The sequence below is a fragment of the Macaca mulatta genome, chromosome 11 (genome assembly GCF_049350105.2).
Source record: "Macaca mulatta isolate MMU2019108-1 chromosome 11, T2T-MMU8v2.0, whole genome shotgun sequence".
Classification (NCBI taxonomy): Eukaryota; Metazoa; Chordata; class Mammalia; order Primates; family Cercopithecidae; genus Macaca; species Macaca mulatta.
In genome coordinates this window covers 130,836,214-130,858,264 of record NC_133416.1, presented here as the reverse complement: position 1 = coordinate 130,858,264, position 22,051 = coordinate 130,836,214, and the positions used below count along the sequence as shown (strand labels likewise).

At 48.1% G+C, this 22,051-nt stretch overlaps 1 protein-coding gene and 1 long non-coding RNA gene across 6 annotated transcripts in view; one reads left to right on the top strand and one right to left on the bottom strand.

The window, feature by feature from the left end:
* Positions 1 to 5,366: 5,366 nt before the first annotated feature.
* RILPL2 (Rab interacting lysosomal protein like 2) overlaps positions 5,367 to 22,051 on the top strand; it is a 25,876-nt gene continuing 9,191 nt past the window's right edge. For 2 of the 5 annotated variants that reach the window (XR_013400576.1, XR_013400577.1), the window contains exons 1-3: positions 5,375 to 5,790; positions 10,800 to 10,951; positions 20,097 to 20,812. Coding sequence is in view for 2 of the 5 variants with exons in the window: in NM_001260833.1 (NP_001247762.1) it covers positions 5,437 to 5,790; positions 10,800 to 10,951; positions 20,097 to 20,210 (620 nt within the window). In the remaining 3 variants the exon portion in view is untranslated. Of the gene's footprint in view, positions 5,791 to 10,799; positions 10,952 to 20,096; positions 20,813 to 22,051 lie in introns of all 5 variants that reach the window. The other 3 variants (NM_001260833.1, XR_013400575.1, XM_077952613.1) reach the window with 3 other exon arrangements.
* Positions 14,635 to 22,051, bottom strand: part of LOC144333195 (uncharacterized) — an 8,429-nt gene continuing 1,012 nt past the window's right edge. The window contains exons 2-3 of the long non-coding RNA XR_013401660.1: positions 20,002 to 20,751; positions 14,635 to 15,608 (exon numbers count right to left, since the gene is read on the bottom strand). This is a non-coding gene — a long non-coding RNA (uncharacterized LOC144333195). The remainder of the gene's footprint in view (positions 15,609 to 20,001; positions 20,752 to 22,051) is intronic.

Below are 22,051 nucleotides of genomic sequence, written 5' to 3'. Positions count from 1 at the left end.
AGAGTAGGAGCAGTGAAAGTTAAAGGAAACTTTTTTTTTTTTGAGACGGAGTCTAGCCCTGTCGCCTAGGCTGGAGTGCAATGGTGCGACCTCAGCTCACTGTAACCTCTGCCTCCCAAGTTCAAACGATTCTCCTGGCCCAACCTCCAGAGTAGCTGGGATTATAAGCACGCACCACCACCCCAGCTATTTTTTTGTGTCTTTAGTAGAGACGGAGTTTCACCATGTTGGCCCAGCTGGTCTCAAACTCCTGACCTCGTGATCTGCCCAGCCTGGCCTCCCAAAGTGCTGCGATTACAGGCATGAGCCACCGTGCCCGACTATTTGTTTAGAGATAGTCTCGCTCTGTCACCCAGGTTGGAGTGCGGTGGTTTCATCACGGCTTACTGCACCCTCGGCCTCCCAGGCTCAAGGAATTCTCCCACCTTGGCCTCCCAAATGGATGGAACCACCGGTGCACACCACCACGCTTGCCTAATTGTTTAATTATTTATACAGACAAGATCTCACTATGTTGCCCAAGCTGGTCTTGAACTCCTGGGTTGAAACGATCCTCCCACCTCAACTTCCCAAAATGCTGGGATAACAGGCGTAAGCCACCCTGCCCAACCTCAACTTTTTACCTTCGTGTGTACTCATGTGACCTCCACCAAGAGTAAGATATAGTACATTTTTTGAGCTTCCGTACAGCTGAACACATGGAGGTTCCTGGAGGGCGGTGCCCGGGGGAGGGTGTGGGAGCTCTGCCCCCTCCCCGCATTCCTCACTTTCATCTGTATCCTCTGAAACCTCCTTTATCATAAACGGGCGAGCATATGATGCCTTGGAAGTCTCATATTTCAGATCTTCTTTGGATTGCAAATTGCTTGAGTGTTCGTGGACTAAATCCTGGGCGAATACGCCGAGTTCCTCGAGCGGGCTTACCAATGCAGACTGTAGCACTGGTTGGGTCTTTGATTTGTCTGAAAAGTTAGGGCAGTGAGAAGCCCAGCTGGGATGAGGGAGTTTCATGTTGAGTTTAGAAGCACATGACTGAAAGTCAGAAAACAAACCCACCAAAGCTGTGAGAGACAGCTATGAAACCATAGAAGCCATCTGTGGACTCATGTCTAGATTATTGAAGATAAACTGTTTAATCAAATTCATACGTCTTTATTTTACGGTTCTTTTTTTTTTTTTTTCCGAGACTGAGTCTTGCTCTGTCAGCCAGGCTAGAGTGCAGTGGCATGATCTCGGCTCACTGCAACCTCCCCTTCCAGGTTCAAGTGATTCTTGCACCTCAACTTCCCAAGTAACTGGGATTATAGGTGCTTAGCACAAGCCCTGCTAATTTTTGTATTTTTGATAAAGACAGAATTTCACCATGTTGGCCAGGCTGGTCTCAAACTCCTGGCCTCAAGCAATCCACCCACCTCAGCCTCCCAAAGTGCTGGGATTACAGGTATTAGCCACTACACCCAGCTTTATTTTACTTACTTATTTATTTATTTATTTAAATTTTTTTTTCTTGAGACTGAGTCTTGCTGTGTTGCTCAGGCTAGAGTGCAGTGGCATGATCACGGCTCACTGCAGCCTAGAACTGGGTCTCAAGTGATTCTCCCACCCCAGCTTCCCAAGTAGCTGGGACCACAAGTATGCACTATCACACCCAGCTAATTTTTTTTTTTTTTGGTAGAGATGGGATCTCATTTTGTTGACTAGGCTGGTCTGGAACTCCTGGCCTCAAATAATCCTCCCAAAGTGCTGTGGGATTACAGGCATGAGCCACCAGGCCGCTCAAAATTAACATCTCTTGGCCGGGCACAGTGGCTCACATGCAACCAATCTCCAGAACTTTCTGATCTTGCAAAACTGAAACTCTACTCCCATTAAACAACAACTCTCCATTCTCCGTCACCATGTTGGCCAGGCTGGTCTCGAACTCCTGACCTCAAGTGATCTGCCCACTTACATCTCCCAAAGTGTTGGGATTACAGGTGTGAGCCACAGCACCTGGCTCCTTTTTTATTTTTTGTAGAGAGAGTTCTCACTGTGTTGCCCAGACTGGTCTCCAACTCCTGGCCACTGTGATGGCCCTTTAGATGCACTCTGAGTTAATTTTTTGTGTATAGTGAACTACATTGGTTGAAAAGACTGTCCTTGCCCCATTGAATGATCTTAGCTCCCTTATTGAAAATCATCTGCCAATATATGCAAGCATTTATTTATCAGCTCTCTATTTTATTTTCCATTCTTTGTTATGGTTGAATACTATTCTATTGGATGGACATACCCTCTCTTTTTTTTTTTTTTTTTTTGAGACGGAGTCTTGCTCTGTCGCCCAGGCTGGAGTGCAGTGGCGCAATCTCGGCTCACTGCAAGCTCCGCCTCCCGGGTTCACGCCATTCTCCTGCCTCAGCCTCCCGAGTAGCTGGGACTACAGGGCCACTGCGCCCGGCTAATTTTTTTTCTATTTTTAGTAGAGACGGGGTTTCACCATGGTCTCGATCTCCTGACCTTGTGATCCGCCCGCCTCGGCCTCCCAAAGTGCTGGGATTACAGGCGTGAGCCACCGCGCCCGGCCGACATACCCTCTCTTACGTATGGCAGGCCTAATGTTTCATCTCAGTATTTAACCACTGGATGTTGTCACTCTGTGATTTGTGGGCTTCTAGGCCCTTGTCCAGGAGCTTTGTTTTGATTATTACAATATTGGTGGTGGGGCACAGTGGCTCATTCCTGTAATCCTAGCACTTTGGGAGGCCAAAGTGGGAGGATTGCTTGAGGCCAGGATTTTGAGACCAGCCAGGGCAACAGAACGAGGCCTTGTCTCTTAAAAAAAAAAAAAAAAAAAAAAAAAAAAAATTAGCCAGGTATGGTGGCAAGCACCTGTAGTCCCAGCTACTCGGGAGGCTGAGGTGGGAGGATCACCTAAGCCCAGGAGTTTGAGGCTGCAGTGAACTGTGATCATGCCACTGCACTCCAGCTGGGGTGACAGAGCAAGTCCTCATCTCTTACGAAAAAATAGGCTGGGCACGGTGGCTCACACCTGTAATCCCAGCACTTTGGGAGGGTGAGGCGGGCAGATCACCTGAGGTCAGGAGTTCAAGACCAGCCTGGCCAACATGGTGAAACCCTGTCTCTACTAAAAATACAAAACTTAGTTGGGTGTGGTGGCTCATGCCTGTAATCCCAGCTACTTGCAAGGCTGAGGCAGGAGAATTGCTTGAATCCAGGAGGCAGAGGTTGCAATGAGCCAAGATCGTGCCACTGCACTCCAGCCTGGGCTACAAGAGCGAAACTCTGTCTCAAAAAAAAAAAAAGAAGAAGAAGAAGAAGAAAGGCCAAGCACGGTGGCTCATGCCTGTAATCCCAGCACTTTGGGAGGCCGAGGCTGGTGGATCACCCTGAGGTCAGGAGTTCAAGATCAGCCTGGGCAACATGATAAAATTCCATCTCTACTAAAAATACAAAAAATTAGCCATGCATGGTGGCGCACACCTGTAATCCCAGCACTTTGGGAGACCCAGGTGGGAGGATTGCCTGAGCTCAAGAGTTCACAACCAGCCTGGGCAACACGGTGAAACCCCATCTCTACTAAAATACAAAAAATTAGCCAGGCGTGGTGGCATGTGCTGGGACTATAACTGGCGCAGTAGTCCCAGCTACTCGGGAGGCTGAGGTAGGAGAATTGCTTGAACCTGGGAGGTGGAGGTTGCAGTGAGCCGAGATTGTGCCACTGCACTCCAGCCTGGGCAACAGAGCAAGACTCCGTCTCAAAAAAAATAAATAAATAAAACTAAAAATAAATAAATAAGGAAAATAAAAACGGCCCTCTGAAAATAGTATGTTTTGTTAATTTGCTTTGCTTTAGTTGGTTGGTTTAATCCGTGTACATTCTCCATTGAGATTCTAGTACCTCAGTGTGGAGAAAATGGACACACCCATCACAAGGAAAGCTGCCAATACATTCCTAGGAAAGATAAGCCCTGTTGCTGAGCTTTCTGCCTGAGACTATCACAAACCTCCAATGGAACCTAAAATAACTTGAGATTTGTTGTGCTTTTGTTTTGAAACATGGTCTCACTCTGTCACCATGGTCTTACTCCGTCACAGGCACCACTCTGTGGTGCGATCTTGGCTCGCTGGAGCCTCAACATCCTGGGCTCAAGCGATCCTCCCACCTCAGCCTCCCGAGTACCTGCCACTACAGGCATGAACCACCGTGTCCACCTAATTTTGTTTACTTTTTGTAGAGATAGGGTCTCACTATGATGCCCAGGCTAGTCTCGAATTCCTGGGCTCAAGCAATCCTCCTGCCTCAGCCTCCTAAAGTGTAGAGATTAAGGCATGAGCCACAGCAAATAACTCAAGTTTCTAAGCCACACTGCTAATATTCTCAGTAATATGGATTCTGCATATGTGTCAAATGCTTTGTGATTTTCAGACAGGGGTTTCTCTCTTGTTAATTACGCCTGCTTCTCTCACCCAAGTAGCAAGGTGTCTCCAACACCAGCAATTCCTCCCCAGCTCTGTGGAAGAAAGAATGAAGGATCACAATCACATCTGTAAAGTGCTTCCTAAGTGTGTGAGGTGTCACACACATTATCTCATAAGTTCATGTTCCTCGCAGCAACCCTGCCACCTGGGTCCCGCTATTGTCCCCATTTTACAGAAGAGGAGACTGAGGCTTGGAGACGTTAAGTAACTTGCCAAGGTGGCAGCGCCGGTTACGTGGAGGAGCCGAGGACCCAGCGAAGTGAGCAGGGTAGGAATTCCCCATTTTATTGAGAGTCACAGAAGTCAGATGCCCCAGGCCCTAATGATAATTTGCTGGGAGTTTTCCAGATCCTCAAGCCTTGGGGACTCTGTCGCGCTGCCCACAACAGCTGCTTTCTGTTTGGCCGCAGGTTCCAGAAAACTCCCTCAAAGAGAGACCCGAATCTTCCATCACGTACGATGCAAATTCTACGGCTGGAAAGCACGAGAGTAGAAAGGAAAAAGTTGCTTTCTTTTTGCTCTGCTCTCGATTGCGCGGTGGAAACTCGGTCTCCACGGGAACGCGCCTCCCGGCAGCGGTCGCCAGGGGCGGGGCTCAGGGCGGCTCCTCCCCCGGGCTGCAACTGTTCCCAGGCTGGGGGGATTGCCCTCACCCCTGAACTTTCCTCTTCTCGGACGCCCTCCTTTTCTGTTGTCCCTTCGCGCCCCAAACCACAACCTGGAGCGCACTCGCCCGCGCGGCCTGCAGCAGGGACGGTGCGCCAGGGGCGGCCCTAGAGTCGCGTGCGCGGCCCCTTTTTCCCCTTCCCCCCCGCCCCCCCCGGGCCCACCCCCGGGCCGCGCTGATTGGGCAGGTAGGGACTCTGCCCAGCGGAAAGTTTTGGGTGCCGGGAGGAAGTTCAACCTTTGGGAGACTCCAAGAGAGCAGCTCCGGGGTCGGCGGGGGTCTGGGTGGCCATGGAGGAGCCCCCTGTGCGAGAAGAGGAAGAGGAAGAGGACGATGAGAGGGACGAGACTGAGGACGAGGAGAGGGACGAGGCTGGGCCCGAAGGGGCGCTGGGCAAGAGCCCCTTCCAGCTGACCACCGAGGACGTGTATGACATCTCCTACCTGTTGGGCCGCGAACTTATGGCCCTGGGCAGCGACCCCCGGGTGACGCAGCTGCAGTTCAAAGTCGTCCGCGTCCTGGAGATGCTGGAGGCGCTGGTGAATGAGGGCAGCCTGGCGCTGGAGGAGCTGAAGATGGAGAGGGACAACCTCAGGAAGGAGGTGGAGGGGCTGCGGAGACAGGACCCTCCGACCAGCGGGGAGGTGAGTGTTGGGCCCAGAGCGCCTGCGGGGCGTAGGAGGGCGCCTACTAGCAGGAAGACACCTTCTCTTTTCTTTTCTTTTCTTTTCTTTTTTCTTTTCTTTGCCTTTCCTTTCTTTTCTTTTCCTTTTTTTTTTTAAAGAGATGGGATCTCGCTGTGTTGCCCAGGCTGGTCTCAAACTCCTGGCTTCAAGTGATCCTCCAGCCTCAGCCTCCTAGAGTACTGGGTTTACAGGTGGGAGCCACCCTGCGGGGCCAGAATCTGTATTTCTAACGAGTTCCCAGTTAATGCTGATGCTGGTGGCCCCGGGTCCAGTTTGAGAACCTTTGACCTAGAGCAACAAACACAATTTTTTTTTTTTTGACACAGGGTCTTGCTCTATTGCCCAGGCTAGAGTACAGTGGTGCAAACATGGCTCACTTATAGCCTTGGCCTCCTAGGCTCAAGCAATTCTCCTGCCTCAGCCTTGCGAGTAGCTGGGAGTACAGGCATGTGCCACCATGCCTAGCTAACTGTTTTGATGTTTTGTAGAGATGGGGGTCTCACCGTTACCCAGGCTGGTCTCAAACTCCTGAGCTCAGGGAATCCTCCCGCCTTGGCCTCCCAAAGTGCTGGGATTGTGGATGTGAGCCACCACACTTGGGCAAGAAACACATTTTACCTAAAGAGAAATTAGTGCATATGACCACAAAAAGACATAGACAAGAAGATTCCGAGCAGCTTTAGTCTCAACTGCTGAACTGGAAACAATCTAAATGCAACCCAGTTTCAGTTTTGAAATTGTGATATATGGAATACTGTGCAACAGAAAAAGAACAGGGTGCTGATACACATAGCAGTGTGAATGAATCTCACAGATGTTACATTGAGAGAAAGAAGCCAGGCACAAAAGAGAAACTACTGTAGATTTTTTTTTTTTTCGAGTCAGAGTCTTGCTCTGTTGCCCAGGTGTAGTAGTGCAGTCACGTGACCTCGACTCACTGCAACCTCCACCTCCTGGGTTCAAGCGATTCTCCTGCCTCAGCCTCCTGAGCAGCTGGGATTACAGGCGCTTGCCACCATGCCTGGCTAATTTTTTTTTTCTTTTCTTTTTTAGTAGAGATGGGGTTTCGCCATTTTGGCCAGGCTGACCTCAAACTCCTGGCCTCAAGTGACCCACCCACCTCAGCCTTCCAAAGTGCTGGGATTACAGGCGTGAGCCACCGTACCCGGCCTAGGTTTTTAAAATTCTTGTCGAAACTCATTCATGTTATGACCTACTAGCAGGTCTCCAGCCACAGTTAAAAAAAAAAAAAAAAAAGCTGCTGTAAGTGGACGATGTCTTTTTTAATCCTCACACTATTACTGTTTTACAAAAATGAGGCACAGAACAATTAAGTAATTTGCCTGAGGACTTAACGGCAAGTAAGAGGTGAAGCCAGGATCTTCATTCAGAGATGCTAGTCCTAAATACTCCATCCTAAAATGCAGACATTTGGCCTTACTTGTTGTACTAACATTTGATGAGTGACTGCAGTGACTGATGCTAGGCTCTGGGGCTATGGAGATAAAGTAGACAAGGTGCCTGCCCTCAAGAAGCTCACATCTAGTGGGAGAGGCCAGACACACAGTCCTAGAACCAGGACACAAGTATACAAACCGGGCCAGGCGCAGTGGCTCACACCTGTAATCCCAGCACTTTGGGGGGCCGAGGCAGGCAGATCACTTGAGGCCAGGAGTTCGGGACCAGCCTGAGCAACATGGTGAAACCCTGCCTCTACTAAAAATACAAAATTAGCTGGACCTGGTGGCGCACGCCTGTAATCCCAGCTGCTCAGAGGCTGAGGCACGAGAATCACTTGAACCCAGGAGGTGGAGGTTGCAGTGAGCCGAGATCGTGCCACTGGACTCCATCCAGGGCGACAGAGCAAGACTGTCTCAAAAACAAACAAACAAACAAACAAACAAAAACCAAGTATACAAACCAAGGCTGGGCGCGATGGCTCACGCCTGTAATCCCATCACTTTGGGAGGCCGAGGCAGGCAGATCAGGAGGTCAAGAGATCGAGACCATCCTGGCCAACATACTCCGCGTCTACTAAAAATACAAAAATTAGCTGGGCATGGTGGCACGCGCCCATATTCCCAGCTACTCGGGAGGCTGAGGCAAGAGAATTGCTTGAACCTGGGAGGGGGAGGTTGCATTGAGCTGAGATCATGCCACTGCATTCCAGCCTGGCAACAGAGCAAGACGATTTTGTCTTAAAAAAAAAAAAAAAGTATACAAACCAAGAAGTAAGCCTGGAAAGAACAGGAACGAGTCACTGAAATTCACAGGGAAGTGTGAAGTTTCCCAGTAGCTTCCCTGGTAACTTTTTTTTCTTCTTATTATTAATTATTATTATTTGCCTCATACCTTCTCTGACCCCGGTAGTTTATTTCACCTATTCCTAAGTGATGGTGACAATTGTATTTCTAGATAATATTCTACTTTAGTATCTGTCAAGTGACATGGTTAAGTGTGATGACTTGTAGCCTGGCTTTTGAGAGTCAAGGAAAGTTGAGTGACTTGCACAGGATTGCTCAGCCACATTCTGTGTTATTTTTGCCTCCATCTCCGGGCACAAGAATATGGAGGAAGTCTCATTATGAGCTAAGAATAGTGTGGTGTGCACAGGGGCTGGGTACTTTCCCATATGGGGCAAAGTGGACAAGTTTCATCAGGCGGCAGATGAGATGGCATATTTTCTTCCCAAACTGCAGCCTTAAGAACTGGGGTAGGGAAAAATGCGTGAATCAAGAAAATGAATGTTTAGTGCCACTAGATAGTGCACAAAAATATGCCTTGTTTTTTCCTTTGTATGTTTTGAGACAGGGTCTCACTTTGTCACCCAGGCTGGCATGCAGTGGTTTGAACACTGCTCACTGCAGCTTCAGCCTCCCTGGGCTCAGGTCTCCCACCTCAGCCTCCCTAGTAGCTGAGACCATAAGCGTACGCCACTATGGCCACCTAATTTTTGTATTTTTTCTAGAGATGAGGTTTTCCCATGTTGTCCAGGCTGGTCTCAAACTCCTGGGCTCAAACGATCCACCCACCCTAGCCTCCCAAAGTTCTGGGATTACAGGAGTGGGCCACTATTCCTGACCTCTTTTTGGTTTTTTAAATTGTAGTAAAGCTGGGTGCGGTGGCTCATGCCTGTAATCCCAGCACTTTGGGAGGCCGAAGTGGGCATAGGTCACCTGAGGTCAGAGTTCAAGACCAACCTGGCCAACATGGTGAAATCCCATTTCTACTAAAAATACAAAAAATTTGCTGGGCGTAGTGGCAGGCATCTGTAATCCCAGCTACTAGGGAGGCTGAGGCAGAAGAATTGCTTAAATCTGGGAGACAGAGGTTGCAGTGAGCTGAGATCATGCCACTGCACTCCAACCTGGGCAACAGAGCAAGACTGTCTCAAAAGAAAAAAATAAAATAAAATAAATTGTAGTAAATACAAGTAACATAAAATTTACCATCTTAACTTTTTTTTTTTTTGGAGATGGAGTTTTGCTGTGTTGCCCAGGCTGGAGTGCGGTGGTGCGATCTCAGCTCACTACAAGCTCTGCCTCCCAGGTTCACACCATTCTCCTGCCTCAGCCTCCTGAGTAGCTGGGACTACAGGTGCTCGCCACCACGCCCAGCTAACTTTTTTGTATTTTTTTAGTAGAGACAGGGTTTCACCGTGTTAGCCAGGATGGTCTCGATCTCCTGACCTTGTGATCCGCCCGCCTCGGCCTCCCAAAGTGCTGGGATTACACAGATGTGAGCCACTGCGCCCGGCCCATCTTAACTATTTTTAAGTGTACAGTTCAGCTGCATGAAGTCCATTCACACTGTTGTGCAGCCATCACCACCATCCGTCTCCAGAACTCTCTTCAGTTTGCAAAAGTGAAACTCTAACGTGTTAAGTAACAACTTCTCCTTCCCCTCCCCCAGCCCCCAGTAACTACTTTTCTACTTTCTGTCCCTCTGAATCTACCTGTTGTAGGTTGTTCATATCAGTGAAATCATGTACTTGTCTTAAGTGCCTGGCTTATTTCACTCAGCATAATGTCCTCAAGATTGATTCATGTTGTGGCACATGTCAGAATTTCCTTGCCTTTGAAGGCCGAATAATACTCTGTTGGAGGCATATACCATACTTTGTTTATTCATTTGTTGATGGACACTTGTTTATCTATTCATTTGTTGATGGACACTTGGGTTGCTACTACTACCCCTTGGCTGCTGTAAATAGTGCTGCTGTGGTGAGAGGCCAAGGCGGGCGGATCACATGAAGCCAGGAGTTTGAGACCAGCCTGGACAACATGGTGAAACCCCATCTCTACTAAAAATACAAAATTAGCCAGGCATGGTGGCACACACTTGTAATCCCAGCTACTCAGGAGACTGAGGCAGGAGAATCGTTTGAACCCAGGAGGCGGAGGTTGCAGTGAGACAAGATCATGCCACTGCACTCCAGCCTGAGTGACAGAGCAAGACTCCGTCTCAAAAAATAAATAAATAAATAAATAGTGCTGCTATGAACATGGGTGTGCAAATATCTCTTCAGGCCCTGCCTTCAGTGCTCCGGAAACATACACAGAATTGGAATTGCTGGATCAAATCGTAATTCTATTTTTAATTTTTAAAAGAATGGCCATGCTGCAGGCACGGTGGCTCACGCCTGTAATCCCAGCACTTTGGGAGGCCGAGGTGGGCGAATCACCTGAGGTCAGGAGTTTGAAACCAACCTCGCCAACAAGGCAAAACCCTGTCTCTAATAAAAATACAAAAATTAGCCAGGCATGATAGCGGGCACCTATAATCCCAACGACTCAGGCAGGAGAATCGCTTGAACCTGGGAGGCAGAAGTTGCAGGGAGCCAAGATTATGCCATTGCACTCCAGCCTGGGCAACAGAGACTCCATCTAAAACATATATATATATAAAATAATAATAATAATTTAATTATATAGAGTTGCTTGCAAAGGTTGCATCTTTTCTTCCAGGTGACCCTGAGCCCAAACAAAATGGTGGTTGACTTGACAGATCCCAACCGACCCCGCTTCACTCTGCAGGAGCTAAGGGACGTGCTGCAGGAACGCAACAAACTCAAGTCGCAGCTCCTGGTGGTGCAGGAAGAGCTGCAGTGCTACAAGAGGTGGGCTGTACTGCCTGGAGGGTCCTGCACCCAGACCTGGCCCAGAATTCCTTGCTAGGTTACATATTTGTTTTTTGGGTTTTGTTTTTTGTGTTTTTTTGAGATGGAGTCTCACTCTGTCGCCCAGGCTGGGGTGCAGTGGTGCGATCTCGGCTCACTGCAACTTCTGCCTCCCGGGTTCAAGTGATCCTCCTGCCTCAGCCTCCCGAGTAGCTAGACTACAGGTGCCCGCCACCATACCCGGCTAATTTTTTGTATTTTTAGTAGAGACGGGGTTTCACCATGGTCTCAATTTCCTGACCTCATGATCTGGCCGCCTCGGCCTCCCAAAGTGCTGGGATTACAGGAGGAGAGCCACCGTGCCCAGCCCGTATTTGTTGTAATATGTTCATTCAACCAATTCATTGAAGATCTAATATGTGTCAGACACTGTGCCAGGCCCAGGGGCACCGCAGTGAACAAAACGAAGAGAGTGGAAATCCTTGCTAGTCCAGTGCCAGAGCCAAGCAATCAACAAGGAAACCCAAAATAAACACGTGGGGATGGTGGCAGGTACTCTGAAGGAGACACAAGACGATGTGGCCAGCAGTGACGTGGGAGGGGCAGGGCCTGTCTTAGAGGGGTGGTCAGGACAGACCTCTCTTGGCAAAGATGAAAAGGAGGCAGCCCTGTAAATATTTGATGGCACAAAAATGGAGCGGGAAGTGCAAAGACCCTGCGGTGGGAACCAGCTTGGCTAATTTAAACGGGCCTAAGAAGGCAAAACCAGGAAAGCCAGGGGGAAGATGGTTGGAAAGAAACTAGGAGTGTATGCCTAGTTTCTGCCTAGTCTTCCTGTTGGCTGCAGGAAGGAGCTTTCACTTTATTAATTTATTTTCTTATTATTATTATGGTTTTTTTTTTTTTTGAGACAGAGTCTTGCTCTGTCGCCCAGGCTGGAGTGCAGTGGTGCAATCTCAGCTCACTGCAACCTCCGTCTCCGGGGTTCAAGCGATTCTCCTGCCTCAGCCTCCGGAGTAGCTGAGACTACAGATGCCCACCACCACGCACGGCTAATTTTTTGTATTTTTAGTAGAGATGGGGTTTCACCATGTTGGCCAGACTGGTTTTGAACTCCTGGCCTCAAGTGATTCACCTGTCTCAGTCTCCCAAAGTGCTGGGATTACAGGCATGAGCCATCCCGCCTGGCCGAGCTTTCACTTTATTGTGAGTGTAATGAGAAGTCATTGGAAGGTTTTGGTTTGTTTTGTTTTGTTGAGACAGAATCTTGCTCTATTGCCCAGGCTGGAATGCAGGGGTGCAGTAACAGCTCACTGCAACCTCGACCTGCTGGGTTCAACCAATCCTCTCACCTTGGCATCCCGAGTAGCTGGGAACACAGGCATGTGCCACAATGCCCAGCTAATTAACATTTTTTTTTCAGAGACGAGGTCTTGCTATGTTGCTCAGGCTGGTCTCGATCTCTTGAGCTTAAGTGATCCTCCCACCGTGGCCTCCCAAAGTGACAGGATTTCAGGTGTGATCCACTGCACCTGGCCACTGGAAAGTGTTTGTTTGTTTTGAGACAGAGTCTCACTCTGTCACTGAGGGTGGAGCACAGTAGCACAGTGACATGATCACGGCTCACCGTAGCCTTGACCTCCCCAAACTCAGGTGATCCTCCCACCTCAGCCACCCAAGTAGTTGGGACCACAGGTACATGCCACCATGCCCAGCTAATTTTTGTATTTTTTGTAGAGACAGGGTCTCACCATGTTGCCCAGGCTAGTGTCAAACTCTTGGGCTCAAGTGATCCACCTGCCTCAGCCTCCCCAAAGTGCTGGGATTACAGGTGTGAACCACCGCACCTCGCCATTAGAAAGTTTTGATCAAGAGAATGACAAGAGGCCAGTCTCCATTAAAAATATAAAAATCAGCTGGGCATGGTGGCACATGCCTGTAGTCCCAGCTGCTCGGTAGGCTGAGGCAGGAGAATCACTGGAACCTGGGAGGCAGAAGTTGTAATGAGCCAAGATTGTGCCTCTGCACTCCAACCTAGGTGACAGAGCGAGACTCTGTCTCAAAAAAAAAAAAAGCAAAAAAACAGTTGGGCGCGGTGGCTCACCCTTGTAATCCCAGCACTTTGGGTGGCTGAGGCAGGCAGATCACAAGGTCAGGAGTTCGAGACCAGCCTGGCCAACATGGTGAAACCCCGTCTCTACTAAAAAATACAAAACTTAGCCAGGCATGGTGGCAGGTACCTGTAATCCCAGCTACTCGGGAAGCTGAGGCAGGAGAATCACTTGAAACCAGAAGGTGGAGGTTGCAGTGAGCTGAGATTGTGCCACTGCACTGCAGCCTGGGTGAAAGAGCAAAAACTCTGTCTCAAAAACAAAATGAAACAAAAACAAAACCAAAAAAGCCTGGTGCAGTGTTACATCCCAGCACTTAGGGAGCCTGAAGCGGGAGGATCACTTGAGCCCAGGGGTTCGAGGCCAGCCTGGGCAACATAGCAAGACCCTGTCTCTAAAGAGAAATTACAAAAACAATAATAAGGAAAGTTAAAAAAGACTGCAGTGGTACCACATACAGAATAGATTGTAGGACAAGCAAGAGAGGCTGTAAAAAAGCTGTTGCCATAATCACATTGGGACTCGTAGCTGTTTCCATTTGTGTTATTTCCCAAAATGTTTTCCTTTACATAGGTATTTTTTGAAAAGGGGGCTCTATAGTCAAATAATCCTGAGAAACACCGAGTTAAACAAAGCATGTTTTCTTATAGGTAGAGGAAGGAAAAGCCAGAGAAATACAAATGTCACGTTAGCTAGTATTTATTGATGCTCACCATGTGCCAGGCACTCTGCTAAATGTATCCCAAACATCATTTCAATTAGTTCTCACAGCAAGACTGTGAGTAGAGGTGATGTTATCACTATGGTGAGCTGAGGACCAGAGAGGTGGGCACCTGCTTAAACGGTGGTGGCAGCAGCGGTGATGTGACCTCAGACAGTGTGACATCAGAGCCTGTGCTTTTAATTAGCACGCCGCATTTAGATCATGACAGCTTGGAATTAAGGACGTACCCTGATCAAAAATGAAACAAAGCCCAAGTGATACGATTCTTTACATTCCTTAAATGTAGCATCTTTAAGAGAGCAGAGATACAGCAGAAGCATTGTTAGAAGCCACATTTATTGTCTCTCTTTTGCTAAGGCTGGAACTGTGTTCATGGAAAGATCTTTGTCTCATTTAATAAGTAGTTCAGGCACAGGTAGTTAAAAAGAGAAACTGCCAAGCTGCTGGTGTCATGAGCAGCTTGTTAGTGGGCAAAACCACACACTTTCTAGTTTTGAATTCTCAGAGAACAAGAGACGTACGCTTTCCATCTGGCACAGGCCAAGAGAGGCAGGATTCGGCTTTGTCTCAGTGTTAGATATTCTAGGGAAGCCAGCATGCCAACTGAGATGTTCTCATGGCAACTGCATCCATTCGAAGGTACAAACTCCTACAGATAATATACTGGTAATAAATTGTGATTACAGCTGGGCAAGGTGGCTCACACCTGTAATCCCAGCACTTTGGGAGGCCGAGGTGGGCAGATTGCCTGAGGTCAGGAGTTCGTAATCAGCCTGGGCAACATGGTGAAACTCCGTCTCTATTAAAAATACAAAAATTATTAGCCAGGCGTGGTGGCGCACGCCTGTAGTCCCAGCTGTTCGGGAGGCTGAGGCAGGAGAACTGCTTGTACCCAGGAGGCATAGGTTGCGTTGAGCCAAGATGTGTCACTGCACTCCAGCCTGGGCGACAGAGCGAGACTCTATCTCAAAAAAAAAAAAAAGGCCGGGCGTGGTGGCTCACGCCTGTAATCCCAGCACTTTGGGAGGCCGAGGTGGGCGGATCACAAGGTCAGGAGATCGAGACCATGGTGAAACCCCGTCTCTACTAAAAATAGAAAAAATTGGCCGGGCGCAGGGGCGGGCGCCTGTAGTCCCAGCTACTCGGGAGGCTGAGGCAGGAGAATGGCATGAACCCGGGAGGCGGAGCTTGCAGTGAGCCGAGATTGCGCCACTGCACTCCAGCCTGGGCGACGGAGCGAGACTCCGTCTCAAAAAAAAAAAAAAAAAATTGTAATTCCAGGGAAATATGGTAAGTTGCTTCCAAAGAGAGCCACAGCAGTATTTCCCACCTTGCGTACCTTTTGCCCTTTTGCAGTGAGACTTTGCCACTCCTTTCATCAAGAGGTGGATTCTGTGTTCCCTCTCTTTGCATGTAGGCTGGCTCTGTGACTTGCTTTGACTGCGAGAAGTGGAAGTGACGCTTCTGGGGTTAAGGTGGTAAGAGGCCTTGCTTCTGTTTCTGTGCTCTTAGAATGCTGCCTTGAGACCACCATTCTGTGAGGAAGCTCAAGGTGGAGTCCCATGGAGAGGTCATGTGAAGGAGAACCAGGGCGCACCTGCTGACAGCTCCAGCTGTGCACAGCCCTCTGCCGATGCCCCACTGAACACAGCCAAGTGAGAAGCTCAGGCTAGCAGGAGGACCACAGAGCCAACCATAAGAAGCCAGGCACAGCAGTGTGCACCTATAGTCTCAGTGCCTATAGTCTCAGCTACTTGGGAGGCTGAGGCAGGAGAATCCCATGAGACCAGGAATTTGAGGCTTCAGTGCCTGTGAATAGCAGCTGCACTCCAGCCTGGGAAACACAGTAAGACCTGATCTAAAAAAAAAAAAAAAAAAGCCAATTATAAGAAAGGGTCATCATTGGAGATTATGTTACGGTTGTTTTTAGTCACCAAGTTTAATTTATGTAATAATAGATCATGGAAAAATGGAAATTTTAGATGATGCTTCTTGTTAAACCACTATTATAATAAGTATCTATAATAAAATATCAGCTGGGCGGGCAGCTCACACTTGTAATCCCAACACTTTGGGAGGCCAAAGAGGGTGGATCACTTGAGGTCAGGAGTTCAGTCAACACCAGCCTGGCCAACATGGCAAAACTCTGTCAATACTAAAAATACAAAAATTAGCTGGGTGTGGTGGCGCACACCTGTAACCCCAGCTACTCAAAAGGCTGAGGCACAAGAATCACTTGAACCCAGGCGGTGGGGGTTGTAGTGAGCAGAGATTTTGCCACTGCACTCCAGCTTGGGCGGTAGAGTGAGACTCTGTCTCAAAAATAAAATAAAATTAGAATAGAAATAATATAATATTTTATAATTACAAAAATTTAGGCCGGGTGCGGTGGCTCATGCCTGTAATCCCAACACTTTGGGAGTCTGAGGCAGGAGGAACACTTGAGCCCAGGAGTTTAAGATGAGCCTGGGTGATGGATCAAGACCCTGTCTCAAAAAATTTCTTTAAAATTATTGATATTAAGTAATGAGTGGGCGCAGTGGCTCATACCTGTAATCCCAGCACTTTGGGAGGCCAAGGCAGGCAGATTGCCTGAGGTCAGGAGTTCAAGACCTGTCTGGTCAACATGGTGAAACCTCGTCTCTACTAAATATACAAAAAAATTAGCCAGGCATGGTGGTGTGTACCTGTAATCCCAGCTACTCAGGAGGCTGAGGCAGGGAAATTGCTTGAACCAGGGAGGTGGAGGTTGCAGTGAGCTAATATCGCACCACTGCACTCCAGCCTGGATGACAGAGCAAGATGCCATCTCAAAAAAAAAAAGTAGCCGGGCGCGGTGGCTCAAGCCTGTAATCCCAGCACTTTGGGAGGCCGAGACGGGCGGATCACGAGGTCGGGAGATCGAGACCATCCTGGTTAACACGGTGAAACCCCGTCTCTACTAAAAAATACAAAAAACTAGCCAGGCGAGGTGGCGGGCGCCTGTGGTCCCAGCTACTCGGGAGGCTGAGGCAGGAGAATGGCGTGAACCTGGGAGGCGGAGCTTGCAGTGAGCTGAGATCCGGCCACTGCACTCCAGCCTGGGTGACAGCACGAGACTCCGTCTCAAAAAAAAAAAAAAAAGTAAATCATAAGAGCCTACTCTTTGCAAAACTCTTTTATGAAGAAGGAGGGCAAAGTATGAATCCTGCCCTTTCACTCTCACGCTGAAAGAGGTATCTTTGTCAGCTCAAGTTGCCACGAAATACACAGTGAGCCACTGAGCCCCGCCAGGAATTTTTATTAAAGACACACAATTCAGCCAGGCACGATGGCTCACACCTGTAATCCCAGCACTTTGGGAGGCCCAGGCGGGCAGATCACTCGAGGTCAGGAGTTCAAGACCAGCCTGGTCAAACCCTGTCTCTACTAAAAATACAAAAAATTAGCTGGGCATGGTGGCAGATGACTGTAGTCCCAGCTACTCGGGAGGCTGAGGCAGGAGAATGGCATGAACCCGGGAGGCGGAGCTTGCAGTGAGCAGAGATTGCGCCACTGCACTCCAGCCTGGGCAACAGAGCAAGACTCCGTCTCAAATAAATAAATAAATGAAAATTTAAAAATTAAATAAAAAAATAAAAATACACAATTCGGTCCACAGCAAGGGGACAACACCATGGGGATAAATTTACCAGTGGGCACTGCAACCAAACGCCTAAGTGGATGTGACGAGTTGTACTGTGCCATAATTGAAATGTTTCATTTTGGTCAGGCTTCTTATGGTTGCAAGTGACAGAAGTCCAATTTAAACTAGCTTAAACACAAAAGGAAATTTTTTGGTAACATAATTGGGAAGGAGTTGGGTGCAGTGACTGGCTCATGCCTGTAATTCCAGCACTTTGGGAGGCTGAGACAGATGGATCACTTGAGGTCAAGAGTTTGAGACCAGCCTGGGCAACATGGTGAAGCCCATCTCTACTAAAAATACAAAAATTAGCCAGGCGTGGTGGGCGCCTGTAGTCCTAGCTACTCAGGAGGCTGAAGCCAAAAGTTCAAGACCAGCTTAGGCAACACAGCGAGTCTCCGTCTCTACAAAAAATTAAAAAATTAGCTGGGCATGGTGGCGCATGACTGTGATACTGGCTGCTTGGGAGACTGAGGTGGGAGGATTACCGGAACCCAGGAATTCAAGGTTACAGTGGGCTGTGATCATGCCACTGCACTATAGCCTGAGTTACAGAGAGACTCTTATCTCAAAAAAAAAAAAAGAAAGAAAAAAAAAAGGAAGGCCGGGCACAGTGCCTCATGCCTGAATCCCAGCACTTCAGGAGGCTGAGTCGAGCAGATCGCTTGAGGTGAGGAGTTCGACACCAGCCCGACCAACATGGTGAAACCCCGTCTCTACTAAAAATATAAAAATTAGCCAGACATGGTGGCATATGCCTGTAATCTCAGCTGCTCAGGAAGCTGAGGCACGAGAATCGTTTGAGCCTGGGAGGCAGAGGTTGCAGTGAGCCAAGATTGTGCCACTGCACTCCAGCATGGGTGATGGAGCAAGACTCCATCTCAAAAAAACAAGAAAAGAAAAGAAAAAAAAAAAGAAACATTGCAATGGTTGGAATCAGGGACTTGGTGCCTCTTTCTCTCCTCTTTGCCTTTCTTTGCTCGTGGCCTCATTATTTTGCATTACAGACAAGCCTCCTCTGAATCTTAGGAAACAGACTTCTGGCAGTCCCAGTGGAGTAAGAGAAAACGTCCTTCTTCTAAATTCTGTACATCAAGTCCAGGGAAATACTCTGGCCCTCCTCAGGCCAGATCTCAATATTCCCTGACTGCAGTATCAATCAGTATAAATCTAGCTCTTGCCAGGCACGGTGGCTCACGCCTGTAATCCCAGCATTTTGGGAGGCCAAGGTGGGTGGATCACCTGAGGTTGGGAGTTTGAGACCAGCCTGACCAACATGAAGAAACCCCATCTCTACTAAAAATAAAAAATTAGGCCGGGCGCGGTGGCTCAAGCCTGTAATCCCAGCACTTTGGGAGGCCGAGACGGGCGGATCACGAGGTCAGGAGATCGAGACCATCCTGGCTAACCCGGTGAAACCCCGTCTCTACTAAAAAATACAAAAAACTAGCCGGGCGAGGTGGCGGGCGCCTGTAGTCCCAGCTACTCGGGAGGCTGAGGCAGGAGAATGGCGTAAACCCGGGAGGCGGAGCTTGCAGTGAGCTGAGATACGGCCACTGCACTCCAGCCTGGGTGACAGAGCGAGACTCCGTCTCAAAAAAAAAAAAAAAAAAAAAAAAATTAGCCGGGCATGGTGGTGCACACCTGTAATCCCAGCTACTTGGGAGGCTGAGGCAGGACAATCATTTGAATCCAGGAGGAGGAGGTTATGGTGAGTCGAGATCACGCCACTGCACTCCAGCCTGGGCAACAAGAGTGAAACTCTGTCTCAAAAAAAAAAAAAATCTAACTCTTATCACCATCTGACTTACAATTTGTACTTTTATTTTACTTGTTTCTTTATTGACTGTTTCCTTCTCCCACTGGAATATAGATTACTTGAGAGAAGATATTTTGTCTATTTTATTTAGAGACAAAATAGTTCAGAGACAAAATATGTATTAACCACAGTAGGTAGCTTAATAAATATTTGTTGAATGTTAATCACTATGTATTATCTTACATAATCTCTCAATCCTTTGAGGTAGGTACTATTATTAGACTCATTTTATAGATTAGGAAACCAAGGCTTAAGTTAGAGAATTTATACACAATCATGTTCCTAGAAAACCGAGAAGCTTGCAGCAGTAGCCAATGCAATTAGGTAAGAGAAAGAAATAAGAGGCATCACATTGGAAAGGTAGAGGAAAGATTCTAATTTTAAACAGAATTTCTCTGACTCTAGTTCTTTCAACCATAATATTACTATCATCATCATCATTAAGACCCTTTATTTTCAGAGCTGCACAGATAAGAGGTCTGTAATAAAAGCCAGGCTCAGTGGTTCATGCCTGTAATCCCAGCACTTTGGGAGGTTGAGACAGATGGATCACTTGAGGTCAAGAGTTTGAGACCAGCCTGGGCAACATGGTGAAGCCCATCTCTACTAAAAATACAAAAATTAGCCAGGCATGGTGGTGGGCCCCTGTAGTCCTAGCTACTCAGGAGGCTGAAGCAGAAGAATTGCTTGAACCCGGGAGGCGGAGGTTGCAGTGAGCTGAGATGGTGCCACTGCCCTCCAGCCTGTGCAACAGAGCAAGACTCCAACTCAAAAAAAAAAAGGTCTGTAATAAAATAATCCATTTATTTTTTTGCCCCATTTCCCAGTGGCCTGATTCCACCAAGAGAAGGCCCAGGAGGAAGAAGAGAAAAAGATGCTGTGGTTACTAGGGCCAACAATGCTGGCAGGAACAAGGAGGAGAAGACAATCATAAAAAAGCTGTAAGTGTCACCTTGCTGCCCCCCGGTCCTGCTGAATAATAACTCAAGGAAGTAGTTGGGGGCAAGAAGAGGCTGGCCAGCTGCCCAGGGCAGGTGGGGAGCTGCCTCCACTCGCCCGGTTGTGGTGCTGCAGCTCATGGGAAAACTCAGTGCCAGTGTATTATAATGATATCTGCCAGGCAGTAGCCTAGGCACTTGGCATATATTCATCGAATCATCACAGTGACCCTACAAGGTAGATACTATTTTACAGATGGAGAAATAGCTACTGAGAGGTAAGGTAATTTGCCCAAGGTCGCACAGATGGTAAATAGTGAAGTCAGGAACCCAAGGAAATCTGGCTTCTACACGCTACTGCCTCCCTGTGATGTTTGACCAGGCTGGGTGCATGGCTCACACCTGTAATCTCAACAGAGATTACAGGAGGCTGAGGCAAGAGGATCACTTGAAGCCAGGAGTTTGAGACTAGCCTGGACAACAAAGTGAGTTTTGTTGTCAACCAAAAAGAATTTTTTTTTTTTTTTTGAGACGGAGTCTCGTCCTGTCGCCTAGGCTGGAGTGCAGTGGCACAATCTCAGCTCACTGCAACCTCCATCTCCCGGGTTCAAGCAATTCTCCTGCCTCAGCCTACTGAGTAGCTGGGATTACAGGCATGCACCACTATGCCTGGCTAATTTTTGTATTTTTAGTAGAGATGGGGTTTCACCATGTTAGTCTGGCTGGTCTCGAACTCCTCGTGACCAACCTGCTTCAGCCTCCCAAAGTGCTGGTATTACAGGCATGAGCCACTGAGCCTGGCCAAATTTATTTATTTATTTATTTATTTATTTATTTATTTATTTATTTTAAATTAGCTGGTATCATTTGTCAGTCTTTTGGCTGAGATCAAGTGAAGTTAGCTGGGTGTGGTGTCCTGCTCCTGTGGTCCCAGCTACTCAGGAGGATGAGACTGGAGGATTACTTAAGCCCAGGAGTTCAAGGCTACAGTAAGGTATTATCACTATTATCACATCACTGCACTCCAGCCTGGGTAGCAGAGCGTGACTCTATCTCAAAAAAAAAAAAAAAAAAAAGAAAAAAAGGAAGGAAGGAAGGAGAGAGAGAAAGAGAGAAAGAGAAAGAGAGAAAGAGAAGAGAGAGAAAAGAAAGAAAAGAAAGAAAAGAAAGAAAGAAAACAAAAATGATAATAACGAGGTGATTATTGTGAAGGTTGCAGTGAGCCAAGATCGTGCCATTGCACTCCAGCCTGGGGGACAGAGTGAGACTTGAAAAAAAAAAAGGAATAACCCAGGCCTTCTTTCTCAGGGACAGGACCTTGAGGATCTTGGGAGGGAGCAGGGGGCAGAGGGCAAAGGGCAGGAGCACAGGGGAGAACACCTCTGGCCCAGCAGCAGCAGCAGCAGCAGCTCCGGAAAGAACCAAAGGAAGAGGCAGGCAGGCATGTAGCTTCCGGAGAGCAAAGTCATGGTTCTTCCTCTGGGGGCAGTGGTTCATGTGAGCTCGGTATGGGCGGCAAGGAAATAGCAGTTTTCTTCCCAATATTACTCAGAGGCTGTTGGTTTGAGGAGATAAAGCAGGACTGGGGAAAGGAAAAGATAATTCCCTATACCTTAAGATTCACCATAGCTAAGCCAGGTGCAGTGGCTTACACCTGTAATCCCACCACTTCAGAAGGCCGAGATGGCTGGATCATTTAAGGTCAGGAGTTCGAGACCAGCCTGGCCACCATGGTGAAACCCTGACACTACTAAAAAATACAAAAATTAGCTGGGTGGTAGTGGCATGCACCTGTAATCCCAGCTACTCAGGAGGCTGAAGCAGGAGAATCACTTGAGCTTGGG